The 16,422-nt window shown below is 49.0% G+C and overlaps 1 protein-coding gene across 1 annotated transcript; it reads right to left on the minus strand.

The window, feature by feature from the left end:
• Positions 1-1,296: 1,296 nt before the first annotated feature.
• On the minus strand, positions 1,297-11,890 carry PLPP6 (phospholipid phosphatase 6). Its single transcript, XM_037907810.2, has 2 exons — positions 11,544-11,890; positions 1,297-8,306 (listed from the first exon to the last, which is right to left on the minus strand). Exons 1-2 carry the CDS (start codon positions 11,851-11,853, stop codon positions 7,936-7,938), a joined length of 681 nt encoding a protein of 226 aa, XP_037763738.1. The 5' UTR covers positions 11,854-11,890; the 3' UTR covers positions 1,297-7,935.
• Between the last annotated feature and the right edge of the window lie 4,532 nt (positions 11,891-16,422).

Raw genomic sequence — 16,422 nt, forward strand, 5'->3', positions numbered from 1 at the left:
AGAATTATTTGCAGATGTTATTCAGCGAATAATTTTGAAGCAATGGATCTGAGAAATGCTGGCAAGTTTGAAGGCAATATGCAAACAGAGGCCAAACTCATCCACTCTGTTGCTTATGGATGACTCAGACGGCTCTCCTGAGGAAAAAGGGCAGCTGATGAGCACAGCTAGCCATCCTGAACAGGCTCAGCATCCATCTACGCATCCAAAGGGGCAGGGGCGGTTAGAAAGCTTTGCTGAATTAGCCAAACCTATGACTCTCCCACCCTTGATCCTTATTCGTCCCCACAACCTCTAGCCATCCCTATGGACCCTACTCCCTCATACCCTTTACCTACTGTACTGTGGTAACGTCCCTTGGGATAAGCAGCAGCTTGCTAATCCACCCCAACATCTCCAGGGCATAGCCTGCTGGTCCCATTCCCCCAGATTCCCGGTGCGATAGCCACATAGTTCCCCCACGTCCTTTAAAAGGCCACACAGCTGGACATAGCCAAGCAGCTTCTGGATCCAGTTCCTGGGGGAACACAGCCCACAGCGAGGTATGAACAAAGGGCTGGCCCAGCTGCACTGCCCTCAGAAGAGGGGAGGGGAGAGAAGCCCACGGTGGACAAGGACATGGGGTTGAAAGCAAGGCAGGTGGGTGAAAGAACGGCTGGGCTTTCCCAGCTCCCCCTGGGAATATTTTGAATCTCAGGAGTGGGTTAGGTTTGGGGATGTTTAACGCTCTGGGCGGGAGACATTTTCTGTACATCAGCACAGGGTAGAGCAGGGCCCCTCTTGCAGGGGCATCTGGGGACAAGAGCAGATGTGTAATAAATGCTGGCGGCAGCCCCAGCAGGGAGTGCCACACAAGGGTGCCTGCTACCACTTGGTTGCTCCATGTCTACATGGCTCCTCCACAGCAGCGCAAAAACTCTTCTGCTCCTTCTCCCCTCTGGCCACCCATAGAGGAGCTGGATCCAGGCAGCCTGAGCCACCCACTCTGGCAGTCCCCTCTCTGGCCTGGGTGAGAGGACCCCAGGAATACAGAGGAGACGGCCACCTTGACAACAGGCTCCAGGTCTTGTGCCAACTCTCCCCTCCTGCATGAGACAGGGAAGGAGAGAGGGGAGTGTGAGGAGGCAGGGGAGGTGCATGGGGACAGGAATCACTGGGAAGCGGAAGCATGGGGAGTGACTGCTTTAAAGCAGGGTGTGCATGAGGGGACTGACAGACCATTTACCTTGTGTTATAAGTGGCAGCTGTGCAAACCAGGAAAGAGGAGCGTGAAACATCAGCTCACATGAGCCATGGTGAGTTGGAATGATTGATCCTTTAATCTAAACAAGGCATCTTTGATTCCACAGTAGTAATCACAATACACAGAAAAACATACGTCACAGATATGCATGAATACACATTCCCACCTTATTAAAACTCACTGGAAGACTTAAAACCAGAGAAGAGCTGAAAAATACAACCTGAGGTCACTACATTCAGCTTGACTACATTGCTATAAATCACTATGCTGATGGCTAAGTGCTGCCTACATTTCTCTGCAGGCCTGGAGAGGGGATGAGAGCTCTCCACGCTCAAAATAAGTGCACAGTAATATACACAAGAGCTTTACACCACAGTAAATAATCCACTTTATTTAAACACTTGGATAACTAGTTCCTTGCATGGATGGGTCTGACAGACAATAACTCTTGTAGTTAAGTGAGCTGCGACAACGCGTTTCAAATGAGAACACTGCAAATTCTGTTCTAGCAAGGAAATCTAGTGGCATTTTGGATGAAGACAGTTTTGCTGAGTTATGTGGTTTGGGACATTAGCTGGTAAATGGGCTGCATGCATCATTATGCAGCAAAGGTCCTGGCTGGCAGCTTTGTGCTTTTCATAGTCTTCTTGGTTTGGGAGCAGTAGATCAGATGTTTGTACCTTCAATCCAGCACTAAGAACATGCTGTTTCCAGGCCAAGGCCTTTGTGAAAAGTTACATTCCTCAAAGATTTCAATGTGGGGTTAAAGTGGTTTTGACCACTCTCGGCCTAATCAGCCCTGAAGTCTGACCATATTGAAAACTGGTGGCCACAAGGTGGACCGTGTTAACATACAACACACTAAAAACATTAACATACAGCTGGGGAAATAGGCATTGCTTATATAGGAAGTACACAGAACTGTACCTAGCAGAGGGGGCTTGAGGTTTACAAACCCCACTCCCAGAGCTGTAGCCATCACACATTGTACAACACACAGTCCACAAAGTAAATAAGAACATTAGGTGCATTTCAAGCTCCAATAAAAGACAAGCGCTTAATTTGCTAAGCTAACAGTGTTAGCCTTGGCTGTGACATTTTATTTTTAAGCTCTGACAATATTACAAATGATGATAAGTATAAAAATGTAGGATAGTATGTGATATTGGCCTTTAGGGTTCTAGAGTTAATACATACTTAAAAAAAACACTCAAAGGAATTTAATGTAAACATCTTAGAATTCTTCAACTATTTAGGCCACATTTTACTCCACTATATCTAGAAATCGAATGCACTAAGTCCCTCATTCCCCAGAGCTGAGCGCAGGAACAGGAAGGGAGGCAGGGGGAGAAAGTAGCTTTAGCCAACTTTGGACTCCCCATATTCTGGAGTTGACACAGTCCCATATGTCTATAACCTGTTGGAGTGGAGAGGTGTAGGGCTGCAATAGTGGGGAAACCCCCTTATGGAGGGATTACTTCCCAGTGCCTGATTCTGCCCCTTTTATGCCACCAGAGTGTTGTAAAGGGGCCTTAGGAGGATGGAGAATTAGTTCCTATTCTGTCCTGTATCTTTTGGCAAGATATAGTCACTCTCTTGCTAGTGATTCTGGCGCACACCTAAGAGTCACCCAGACAGTGAAGGCACAGAGAACTTGTAATGTTCATACCAAACTTTTTACAGAAGGACAAATGATATCCTGCAGTGAACGTCAGACAAACTATTGACGGGGATTGCTAAAGGGACACTTTCAATTTAAAACAAAAATTCACCCCTCTCTGGAAACAGCCAGTAATATCTAAGATTACAGCCACTGAAGCATCAGAGACAAACATTTCTGTTTGTGTACTCTACCTGCATTCTGTACACATACCAGCACTTTGGTTAGAGTCCATTTCCCTACAGTTTGTGTGGCTCTTTCACATAACGGGGGGAGGAAGCAAAGCACAGCATTTTAAGATATAGAAAACTGATCTGAAAGCCATAAAGATTCGCAGGCATGGCACCCAAAACTATCTTTAATTCATAGATTACACTCTGACAGTCTCCTTACAGCTGTCAGAACAAGCTGAGAGTATAAACTTGCTTAGTAAACCATCTCTAGCTATTAGCTACCAACTATGGCAATTACTTGCAAAAAGAAAAGGAGTACCTGTGGCACCTCAGAGACCAACAAATTTAAATTTGTTCGTCTCTAAGGTGCCACAAGTACTCCTTTTCTTTTTGCGGATACAGACTAACACAGCTGCTACTCTAAAATATGGCAATTACTGTCACTGCTAGAACTTCCTTTCTTTTTAGAAGACAGAAATGAGGACAAGTCCAACTAGATCTCAATTCTATGGATTTTTTGACCCCACTCCTCTGCTTTCCAATCTGGACAGGGATGGAGGCTGTGTTCATCTCTGTGTTCGCACTAGTGATGGACAAGGGTAAGGTGTCCACACTGATTTTTACATCATAAGTAGCATTGTGTAATGTCATTGTGTAATGTAAGGTTCTGTGGACTTGTTCTGGACCGCTGCAGGATCTTTTCAGATGACAACAGGTGGAGCAAAAAACATTTTAGGAAAAATGGGCCTGCACAGCCACAAGAATGAAAACAGCATCTAGTATTTGACTAAAAGGGACAAGTGCACACTCCAAGGCTCGCTTAAAATCATCTTGTTGAAGCTTTCCAAGTGAATTCACTTTAGCTTAGCAGAAAAACAGCAATTTAAAGCCTAAATTATGAGAGCATCAAAACCAGAGTTCGGAATGAAATGCTTTCACCCTCTTTGCATGGAGGTTGGGATGTGACCATTGACAAGAAACCAGCTGCTCTAATATCTCTGTATCTTCTCAGCGAGGTCAGTTATCGCCCAATTGCCTTAAAATTGGAGAGCTAATTACATCTGTAAACGTAGCAACGTGGGACTGGAAGGGATCTCCTGGGTCACTGAGTCCAGTCCCCTGCTATTGCAGGCAACCCCATGAGATCATCTTGTGTATAACCTTATCAAGCTTCATCTTAAAACTAGTTAGGTTGTTTGCCCCACTGCTCCTATTGGGAGGCTGCTCTGGAACCTCCCTCCTCTAATGGTAGGAAACTTTCTTCTAATTTCCAACCTAAACTGATTCTTGGCCAGTTCATCCCCGTTTTTTCTTGAGTCAACACTGTCCTTTAGCTTAAATAGCTTTTCTCTCTCCCTGGTGTTTACCCCTAAAGTGTTTATAGAGAGCAATCAGATCCCCTCTCAGCATGACTTTTGCTAGGCTAAACAAGTCAGGCTCTTTTAAGCCTGGTCTGCACTACTGTGGCAAATCAATCTAAGCTATGCTACTTCAGTTATGTGACTAATGTAACTGAAGTCAATGTACCTAGATCCGCGGTGTTTACACTGTGCTGTGTCATGGTAGATGCTCTCCCACCATCTTACCCTATGCTTCTCAGGGAGGTGAAATACAGAAGTCAACGGAAGAGCACTCTCCCATCAATTAAGCATGTCTTCACCAGACCTGCTAAATCGATGCCGCTGCATCGATTGCAGCAGTGCTGATTTAGCTCTGTAGTGAAGATGTGCCCTTAGTCTCCTCGTGTAAGACAAAAAGAAAAGGAGTACTTGTGGCACCTTAGAGAATAACAAATTTATTTGAGCATAAGCTTTTGTGAGCTACATCCGATGAAGTGAGCTGTAGCTCACGAAAGCTTATGCTCAAATAAATTTGTTAGTCTCTAAAGTGCCACCAGTACTCCTTTTCTTTTTGCAAATACAGACTAACATGGCTACTACTCTGAAACTCGTGTAAGACAGGCTCTCCATTCCCCTGATTATCCTAGTAACCCTTCTATGCACCTGCTCCAGTCTGAATTCATCCTTCCTGAACAAGGCAATGGCACTCACATCCTCTCCCCTGTCACAATCTTTACCTTTTAGACAAGAGCACTGTTGCTCACCTGCAGACTTTTTACACAACCTGGCACCACAAAGTCATCAAGCTAGATACTAACTCACAAAGCTCAGAAGTCTTGTTTCTATTCCAAAGTATGTTTACCATATGGTGCATTCGGGGATCTTAGAAAGCTTTACAGACTCATCTCTGGAGGTAACTCTATAGCATAATACACCTTTGTGGTGTCACATCCTTTATATTAGATTTATAAGGACAAGAGAGTTCTCCACACATTCCTACACATGTTCATCTTCAAGGCCACATGACTGATGTACTGGAGGAATGCAGAGCTAGATCACAGATTTGTTATTTTTACTTTAATATTCCCCCCACCCCTTTATCTGTACATCTCTCAGCTGCTTAGGAAAACAGGAATTGCCATACTGGAATAGATCATTAGTACTCCTGGTATAGTAATTGGTTTTAAGGATACATTACACTGCATGGCACTTTTTTGTTTTTTAAGTGACCTTAGTTTTTTCTTTCCACCAGACCTCTTGCATGAATACAATATGCCCCTGGGAATTTAATTTCTCAAGTAGTTCTGCAATCTCTTTTTTCAATTCAGACACTGTGCCTTCCCTCCACAACCCCAAAAGAATAACTATCTAGTGGGTATTTCCTCCTCACTGGCTATGCAAAGAAACTATTTGCATAGCTCTTCCTTGTTGGAGGCCTAACAGACCCAGAAGAACTTCCCACCAGTGCACTAGCTAAAGAATTTATTTTCTGCCTCTTTGGCTACTTTGTTAATTTCCTTTTCACCACCACTCTACACGACAACATTTATATTCTTTCCTATTTGTATCAGCAAGTGTAGAGCTCCATTTATTGTAGAACTGATTTTGCTTAGATACAATCAGCTTCATAGAATAGAGAAAAATAAAAAATATATAGTTTGGCACACATCACTTCCACTGTTATTTTGATTGGGTTTTTTTCTGTAGTGGACAGCAGTGCTATAACCAATATACCAAAATTTTAGAACATGGATAATCCCATGGAAATCAATGGGAATAGTCACCGGCTAACATGTTGAAGCCTCTTGCTGAATTGGGGCCTACATACCTGAGATCAGGATCTCAATGGAGCTTATTTATTTTTAAAGACCTAAGCAGTCTACACCACGTATCCTCATGTGGCATTAACTGTTTGCATGTTGTCTGCCTTTCAACTGAGGTGTAAGAGGGAGTAACTGTGCTTGAATGCCCTGCTCTGATGACAGAAGAATACATGAAAGGGAGCTCTGCTTACCCAACTGCTAGGACAGCCTTTTCCTGTTTGCAGAGACAAACTGCACCCTGCCTAAAGGAGAGCTGGTACAGACACCCCAGAGTACTCATTCCACACTTTATTAGAACCCTATTTGTGCATTTCCACTCCCAAAATTGCCAATTCCCAAGATATTCAAAAGCAGATGCCTTCACCTTTCCAACCAGCCACCCACTTGACAAAGTGAAGCTCTGTAACTGGAATGTAGCTGGCAAGCGAGGGGCAGGCTGCTTCAGAAGGAGAAAGAATCGATTTACAAAACCTTGGTAATCTCAACGTTATAGAAGAGGCAGCAGAGGAAGTGCACCCACCCCACAAATGGGTCGAGTCAGAATAATGTACTAAAGCCACTAGGGGGCACACCCACTATTAATTAGCCACAACAGCACCAATTAGTACATTTACAGCACAGAGGGACCGTTTTCAGGAAGTAACTATCTAACAATATTTATAAGAAGTCACATCTACTATTTATGCTATATGACAGGGGTGGGCAAACCTTTTGGCTCAAGGGCCACACTGGGGTTGCGAAACTGTATGGAGGGCCGGGTAGGGAAGGCTGTGCGTCCCCAAACAGCTTGGCCCCTGCCCCCTATCCGCCCCCTCCCACTTCCCACCCCCTGACTGCCCCCCTCAGAACTCCCGACCCATCCAACCGCCCCCTGCTCCCTATCCAACCCGCCTGCTCCCCGCCCCCTTACCATGCCATTCAGAGCGGCAAGAGCTTCCGGCCAGAGCCAGTCCCGCCGCTCAGAGCGCTGGCGGCGTGGCGCAGCGAGGCTGTGGGGGAAGGGGGGACAGCGGGGGAGGGGCCGGGAGCTAGCCTCCCCAGCCGGGAGCTCAAGGGCCGGGCATGACGGTCCCGCGGGCCGTAGTTTGCCCACCTCTGCTATATGAGATAGTAAGTCAGCTATGCTACAGGCATCCTCTGCTGTGTGCTGATTTACGGTATTTCTACTAACCACAAATCTTACTGATGCATGTTCTTAAATACCAAGAAAATAAGAATTAGCTGCTTGGTGAGTATGCAGATCTCCGTCCGACTTCTACAGCACCTGGAGATGTGGAGCGATCGTATCCTGGGATGGCCAGTGCAACCGTATGGGCTGATACATGCTTTGGCTCAGCAGCACATTGAGAGCAAGATGGCACCAAGAATTCGGTTCGGAGGACGGCTCCGTCCTACCACTTGAGGCAGAGCAGGGTGGGGTGAGAGTGGAAGGGGCTGGGGGCTCGTATGCTGCAGGGTGGGTGGGGGTCCTCCCCCATGGGGTGGGGCAGGGTGTTGTAGAGGAAAGTTTCCAACAGATCTCATTTTGTCCCAACCTGAATCCACATATCCCGCAGAATGAAGCATGATGTTGTTGATATTGTCAGTCTTGCTTGTCAGATGAGGCTTATGACGATTCTTTCATCCAGTCCCGGTTCACGCTCTCTGAGCAGCATAAGACACTGCAACGTGTGCCTCTTCCTTTTCATTATGGCCATCACTGATTCCACGCTGCAAAGAGAGCAGGTGCACTCAGAGGTGACAGCCAGAAGTATTTCACCACATTGTACTGCATGTAGCCCATGATGAAGCCAAAGGCCACGTCTGTCACGTTGTGTCTGCCCAGCATGACTCTGGAGATGCCCACAATGATGGCCCATAGAACCACCAGGACCCGCAGAGGAATGGCAAGCACCAGGTGGTGCAGGACAAATCTGCACACCATGGCAGCTCTGGTAGCATGGCCTGATGGGAAGGAATATTTGTCCACAGAGATAGTGACAAACATGTCCATCTTGTTGTGAGTGGGACGTCTTCTCCTCACGAGCCCTTTCACCACCGCCACCAGGACTAAATCCAGCACCAAAGCTAGGAGATAAATACAAAGGGGTCATTTTCCATGTTGTGTGTCATAGAAATTAACCAAAAATAACCCAGGGATAAATAATGCTGCTACTGAAACCCAGAGTCAAAGTAATAAGCAAACAAAATATTTAGGATGAGCACCAACTCCATCTGCATGATGAAAACACATATGTGGGCAGAATATAGCATAGGTTTCCTGGCTATGTGTGTATCTGTGTGTACCTACAGCCATGTTAGTGCCACCTTGGGCTTGGTGCAGTACCATGCCCTTCGCTGTTCCACAAGTAGCCTCCAAACTCACTGGGCAAGATTGTCAGCAGGTGTAAGTCAGCCTAGCTCCTTCAAAGTCAAGGGATCGTCATCAATTTACACCAGCTGAAGATCTGGCTCATTGTGCCACAGTGCTTTTCTCCTCTGTGGAACATTTCCGCTCACCATTCAGCTCAGGGCTCCCACAAATCCCTTTTTCAGAAGGGATGAAAGGATTCCTGTTCTAAACTGTTACCTCTTTTCCTAGCTCTAGATTCTTACTTACACATCATAATGGGTTACCTACGGAGGTGGTGGAATCTCCTTCGTTAGAGGTTTTTAAGGTCAGGCTTGACAAACCCCTGGCTGGGATGATTTAGTTGGGGATTAGGTCCTGCTTTGAGCAGGGGGTTGGACTAGATGACCTCCTAAGGTCCCTTCCAACCCTGATATTCTATGATTCTATGAATGCACATTTAAGACCAACGGAAAACAGCTCATTTTCAGCATAATTCTTTGGCAGGCCAGGAATTGCCAGGATAGGATGGTTTATACGTAGAGAACGCCTCTTCTTCCACCCTGAGATCCTCTTCATTCCCGCTCTTCCTTCCCTCCTTCAGAAGTCCCACAACAGATACCATTCTATAAACAGAATGGACTGCTACGTCTGGCTCAATTGAAAAGATTGAAGGGTCATTGGGGTAGTAGTAACTCATCAGTGCTTGTCTGAATCGGCCGCAAGCTCTTGCAGTACCATATCCTCTGGCTCTGATTCAGAATTCCAGAATACAAGTCACAAGGTCATTCTCTTGCTTTCAAGATAGCAGGAACACAGAGGCTATTCCATGGAGAGCCTGACCTTCTGGCTTCTTCAGCCAGCATGAGCCTCCATGTCCCTGCTAGCTTGAAAGCAAGAGAATGACCTTATGACTTGTATTCTGGAACTCTGAATCAGAGCCAGAGGATATGGTACTGCACGAGCTTGCAGCTGATTCAAACAAACACTGATGAGTTTCTACTACCCCAATGACCCTTCAATCTTTTCAAGTGAGCAGGCATAGCAGTCCACTGTGTTTATACCATGGGCAACGGCACAGCTGGCATCAGCTCCTGGGATGTTGCTACTGAAAATGAAATTGGTGATGAAAGTGGTTTGCATGCATTGCAAAAACACCACATAGTTTGGGATAAAAGGCAGTCTCCAACTGGGAGGGTCTGGAAGCTGTAATATCAGGGCATGCTGAAGGCTGGGATTCAGATTCACTGGCACAACTGAGTGACTCAACCAAGACTATGATTAAGTCTGCATGTCTGTCACAGAGATCATGGAAGTCATGGACTCCGTGACTTTCCATGACCTCTGCAGCGGTCAGCGTGGCTGGCTCTGGGGCTGCCCGAGCTCCCCGGCAGCCCTGGGGCCAGCAGCAGCAGCAGTTTGGGTGTGGGAAGAGGCTCCGGGGATTGGGATGCAGAACAGCGCTTACCTCAGGGGGCTCCCTGGAAGCGGCTAGCATTTCCCTGCAGCTCCTATGCAGAGGGGCCAAGGAGTTCTGTGCACTGCCCCTGCCTGCAGACACCGTCCCTGAAGCTCCCATTGGCGGAGGTTCCTGGCCAATGGGAGTGGCGGAGCCGGTGCTGGTGGCAGGAGCAGCATGCTGAGCCCCCCTCTAGGAGCTGCAGGGACATGCTTGCCACTTCTGGGGAGCTGCACGGAGTGGGTAGGGAGCCTGACAGCCCCGCCAACCCTCCACCACCAGCGGGGGTCCCAGGCCACGTGCCTCCGCCTACCTCCCAGCAATAGTGGGGGTCCCAGACTACCGCCCCAGCACCCCCAGCCTGCCCTCCCAGAACTCCCCTGGCCCAAGTTTTAGTTAGGGATATACAGTACAAGTCATGGACAGGTCATGGGGCGTGAATTTTTTTGTTTACTTTTACTAAAAATATCCATGACTAAAACGTAGCCTTCCCTGAACTGTGATTACATGCTGAGCTATAGGGAGCTGGCATCAGCTCCTGTGCTGCTGCTACTGAAAACGAAATGGACAATAAAGTGATGATGAAAGTGGTTTGCATGCATTGCAAAACCACCACATAGTTTGGGATGAAAGGCAGTCTCCAACTGGGAGGGTCTGGAAGCTGTAATACCAGGGCGTGCTGAAGGCTGGGATTCAGGTTCACTGGCACAACTGAGTGACTCAACCAAGACTATGATTACATGCTGAGCTGGAGGCAGCTGCACTATTACTGCCTCAATTACTTTAATAAATACTAAATTCATCCACTTAAGCCACTTCCAGAAACCCTGCATGCTGGACTCCGCACTGAAGGTTAGGATTTCCAGCTGGAGGATTCGGGTGTACCCTAGCTCACAGCACTATGGCCATATAAATCTAGATTATCAGAACTTGCCCAGATATGGCAGAACAGCTGTTTCATAGAAACAGAAGAAAGCATGTGCCACCTTTTCAGAACACTGACATCTCATCCCAGGCATGTTCGGGATGGCCCCAAAAGTGCTGTGTCCCTAGGATGACTGAAGGCACATTTGCCTGAACTGACCACGAGTCAGAATCCCTAGACTGCCATGACGAGGGAACCGTGTAGATGCAGGAAGAGCTGGCAGCCAGCTTGCTGAAGCGGTCTCTGTGGTAGCAGCTTTGGCAGATCCCCATGGGGCAGGGGTTGCATGGCACACTGGTTTCCCAGCCCTGCTGAGTGCAGCCCCTGCACTGGGGCACAGGGAGGCAGGGCCCTGGGAAGCTGGCAGAAGAGTGGCATGGCTGGGATACCAGCACAGATCACGGCTGGCTGGGATACGCCCTGCTGGGTGAGTTGCCCCAGCTTGGGCTCTCGGGAAGCAGCTCTTAGGTAGGTGATGGGGAGGGCAGGGGGGGACGATTCAGCCTCTTCCCTGCCCGCTGCTCCGATGAGCCTGGGCCCCGAGCCAGCCGTGATGAGAGGGGAGAGGCGCCCCTTCCCCCGGCCCCTCACCGAAGAGCAGGTTGAGCAGCACCTCGCGGCCCGCCGGGCTCTCGCTGCGGCCCAGCCCATACAGGGTGCCCGCCAGCCAGGGCACGCCGTGGCCGGACACCTCGAGGAGCCGCAGGAGGGGCCTGGCGCTGCCCCAGGCCGAGCGCTCCCCGGCGCACACGCCCAGCCGCCGGGAGACCCGCAGGTCGGCGGCCAGCAGGGAGCGCAGCGCCACGGCCGCGCAGGACGGGCTGGGGACGGGCGCAGCGCGGCGGGACGGGCTGGGGACGGGCGCGGCGCGGCGGGACGGGCTGCTCCGGGGGCTGGGCATGGCGGCCAGGCACGGACCCGTCCGGTTCTCCTCAGCGCCCGCCCGGCGGCCCCAGCCCGGCCGCCTGCTTCCGCTTCCGCCTGCCTCACGTGACTCCGCGCGCCCTCGCTCCGGTCACCATGGAAACCAGGAGGGGCCGGACCTGCGGGCCGCGTGGGCTCCATCCAGTCCTTCCCGGGGGGGTGGGTTCGGAGGGCGGCTCCGTCCTACCACTTGAGGCAGAGCAGGGTGGGGTGAGAGTGGAAGGGGCTGGGGGCTCGTATGCTGCAGGGTGGGTGGGGGTCCTCCCCCATGGGGTGGGGCAGGGTGTTGTAGAGGAAAGTTTGGAACGGTCAAGCCCGCTAAAGAATCAGAAACCAGGAGACCAACAAAGAGAACTCAAATTTATTGTTTTTGTAATCTCGTGATTTTAAGCCAATCTCATGATTTTGTGGGGCCTGACTTGCTACCTTTGAATGTTTGGGGTTGGCAATACTGGAAATCAGGACAACAGCAAACAATCTCACAGCAGAAATCTGAAACATAATGCACGCGCCTCGTAATACACATGCCCAGTGCTCCAAACACACTTCTGCATCCTGAACTCCCATTGGTGGTGGCCTGACTGTGGCACATTGTGTCTTTTGAGATGTGGCTGATGATTAAGGCTGCGTGTTTGTCAGGGAGGTTACAGAAGTCATGGATTCCGTGATTTTCCATGACTTCTGCAGCGGCTGGTGCAGCTGGCTCCAGGGCTGCCCAAGCAGCTCGGGCAGCTCCTGGGCTGGCCGCACTCGCTGCTGCTGGGGCAATCTCAGGCCACCGCACACCCCTCCCCCTAGCAGCAGCAGTAGTTTAGGTGTGGGAGGGGACTCAGGGCTGGGGCACAGGGTTGGGGTGAGGAGTGGCGCTGACCTCAAGGGGTGTGGGGGGCTCCGCGGACGCTGCCAGCATGTCCCTGCAGTTCCTAGGCAAAGGGGTCAGGGAGCTCTGCATGCTGCCCCTGCTTGCAGTGCCCCCGCAGCTCCCACGGGCTGCAGTTCTCAGCCAATGAGAGCTGTGGAGCCCGCACTCATGGCGGGGGCAGCGCATAGCGCTCCCCTTGCCTTCCCTCCCCCTAGGAGCTGCAGGGATGCACCAGCTGCTTCTGGGGAACTGTGCGGAGCCAGGGGAGAAGCATGCTTGCCCTGGCAACCCTCCTTCCCAGCACCAGTGGGAGTCCCAGGCCACCTGCCCCCCCCCAGCACCAGTGGGGATCCTGGGAAACACCCCCACCCAGCACTTGTGGTGCCCCCTGGGCCGTTTCCCCTAGCACCCGCGGCACCCAGACTAAGGTTTAGTTAGGGGTATATAATACAAGTCATGGACAGGTCACGGGCTGTGAATTTTTGTTTACTGCCCATGACCTGTCCATGACTTTTACTAAAAATACCCATGACTAAAACATAGCCTTACTGATGATGTATGCATGCATTTGTGTTGGGATGGTGGCTGACTGTGTTGCATCCTAATCTTCCTCCTGCATACTGTGCAAACTGCCCACCCATATTTCATTGTCCCTAGTGTTAAGGAAAAGTTAGCATATGTGACTCCATTTTGGTTTGGGGCCCACCATTGTCTAAAAGCAAGCACATCATGCACCAGGAGGAGTGTTCCTTAGATACTGCATTTTGATTTAACCCTTCTATTTAGTTTTAAACTAAACTGTCCTATGAAAAATTAAACACAGCAATTCTGGCCACAAGACAAACACAAAACACAGAACATAATTCCTATTGTGCCAGTAAATTCATGATAGGTTGAATTGCTTTTCAGCTGGCATCAGTTTTCTCTGATTTTCTGAAAGACAAAAAGAACATAGATCTACCCCTTCTGGGCAGTCAGTTATTGCTTAAAATATCTCCTTTTTATACAAATACTCTTGTTAATTGCAGGCAAAACAGAGGAATTACCCATATTTTCTTGTATTTGTTTCATAGACAGCCCAGGTTTCAGTGGCTTCTACCTTATCAGTTAGGTAATTTACATTAAAACAAATGCTTTTCGGCTTGCTTTTAGATCCACAGCTTAAAGATTCTTACTTTAAAAAGGGCACAATAAACTTTACCAGACTTTTGATTGCCTTTTACTTTTAACTCCTGCTGTCAAACATACAGCGACCTGAAAAGGAAGACACCACCTATTGTAGCCCCTTGGAGCCTGATAAGATATTAATTAAGTAGCACTGTATAATTGCATTCCTTTAGAAAAGGGCCCATTTTTCTCAAAAATGGCTGCAAAGAAACCAAGAATTCTTTTTTTCCTAGAATTTCACAAAGTTTAACTGCTTAATTCTTTCCAGCAACTACAGAGTTAACTTCTTACTTTCCTTTCTTAAATCACTTGCTTATCTCCCAAAACGACACCCAATCAACTCAGATTTTACCATTCCAAGTATTATTCCGGGATTTACGTTTCCCATTCCTGTAATTATTTACTCCTCTTTTTCCACTATGCCCTCCAAGTTTCCTGTTTTCCAATCTATCTGTTGCCTGCCCGCTTGGGCCTGATCCTGTTTTTCTCTCTGAACTGTCCTTCCATGAGCACCAGCTTTATCCCACTATCAATTTAACAAGGAGGGTGGGCTTCTTAACTAGCCCCCCAGCCCTCCTGGTCTCATCTCTTAAATATTCTCACTCATAAGGGCTACCCGAATCCTCCCCCGTGAGGCTTGTCACCTGGACAGAACGCACGGCCAATTGGCAAGCAAGGAGGTGACGGGCATAAGTCAGAAAGCCGAGGGTAAGCCGGAGGAGGGGCAGAAGCAGGCATAGCACAGAGCGGGGCTGGAGACCCCTGAGATGAATAAGAAAAGGAGGAGGAAATAGGACGTCCTTTCGCACGCGCATAAGCCCAGTTGTCCCACACATACCAATGTAAGCAGAGTCAGGATGAGCTCCATCCTGACATCTGGTGGTGAGGTGTAGCAAGTTGTGGAAAAGAACTTCAGGGGCTGATCTCATTTGCATAGGCACACCCACCCCACCTAGAATGAGGCCATAGCTGCCCCAATGGTCACTTTGGCTGCTGTGGGATCCCCAGTCTCTCTGTTATTGGGACAGGAAGAATAAATTGTTATTACCCTGATTATGGGAATCAAGGACAGTGGAACTGCACTTGGCCTTTTGTTATGATGTAGGGACTCGCCATCAACTAAGCAGCACTCGCTAGGCAAGGGACATGGGTTTCAAAACTCTGTGAATTGAGAGGGGCTAGGAATAGGTATTAATGCTTGGTGGCATGGGCCCCCTGGTAAGGGCCTTACATGCTAATTGCACTTCCTTCTCTCTCTACTGTGGAATATCAGAGCTAATTTTGATTCTATTAGGAGTCTAGTTACAGGCTGCTGAGCTTACTTTGGGCTAATGGTGCACCAGCACTGAGGCTCCCCTACTACAAGCTGTAAATCACAAAAGAGCTAAACCTACTAAGAGCTGAAATCACTGAGTGTTGTGTTAAGTAGTGGGGGCGCCTGAAAATATATGGTGGAGCAGTTTGCGGGACGGCAAGCAGAGTGGCTGGTGGAGCAGAGCAGTTTCCGGGACTGTGAGCGGAGCGGAGCCGTTTGTGAGACAGTGTAGCGGAGCAGAGCGGAGGCGATCGTGAGATGCGGAGCGGAGCCCTGTGGAGCTGTGGGGTAGTCAGCTTCAGGTCACGTAAGGTGCCCCTTACCTCTTCTCTTCCCCCCCCCACCCCCACAGGCACATTTTTACCCAGACTGGGGAGTAAAACTCTGCAGATAATCTTTTGGACTCTGGGGCTGCCCTGACCAGGGACAGAGACTTTTGGGTCGTTGGACTTTTGGGACTTTGGGTGATTTTGGGTTGCTGGACTCAAGAACTAAAGGGAAAGGACATGCCCCAATTTGCTTGGGGTGGGTTTTTTGCTCATGGGTTGTGTTATGAATCCTGGTGGTGGTGTTTCCCCAACATAATGCCACATTGTTTCTCTCTGTTATTAAAAGGCTTTTTGTTACACTCAGACTATGTGCTTGCGAGAGGGGAAGTATTGCCTCTTGGAGGCGCCCAGCGGGGGAGGTATATATTTGTCCCAGGTCACTGGGTAGGGGCTCGAGCCGGTTTTGCATTGTGTTATTGGAATGGAACCCCTAGATACTGAACCCGGCCCTTGTTGCTGTCAACTCTGACAGGCAGAAGGGTTACACCAATAATCCATCTGGGCTGGAGCTTTGTCTTCCAACCTTTTCCTAAGCGCTGTTAATTTTTCCCCAGCAAAGGAACCATCCGGTGGCCATTCGAAAGGTGTTTGAGTTGTTAGTGCTGGCCACTCAACCTTGCACAAGATTACAGCTTTTTTTTTATTTTTTACCTAACCCATGGGTACCAGAAATATTCCCCCAGTTCTCGAGAATTTCAGCCAAAGGGGGCCATTCACTCTGCCCAGAACCCATAATGGGCTATCAAAAAGGACACCAAATGTGCCACCTTATCGCCTAAGCGACGGCTCACACCCCTGCTCCTCGGAGTTCTCAAAGGTGAACTCCCCCTGTGCCAGCTGGAGCTGTCCGAGAGGAGGAGTGTAGTCTCGCTT

Source organism: Chelonia mydas, chromosome 8 (genome assembly GCF_015237465.2).
Source record: "Chelonia mydas isolate rCheMyd1 chromosome 8, rCheMyd1.pri.v2, whole genome shotgun sequence".
Lineage (NCBI taxonomy): Eukaryota > Metazoa > Chordata > Testudines > Cheloniidae > Chelonia > Chelonia mydas.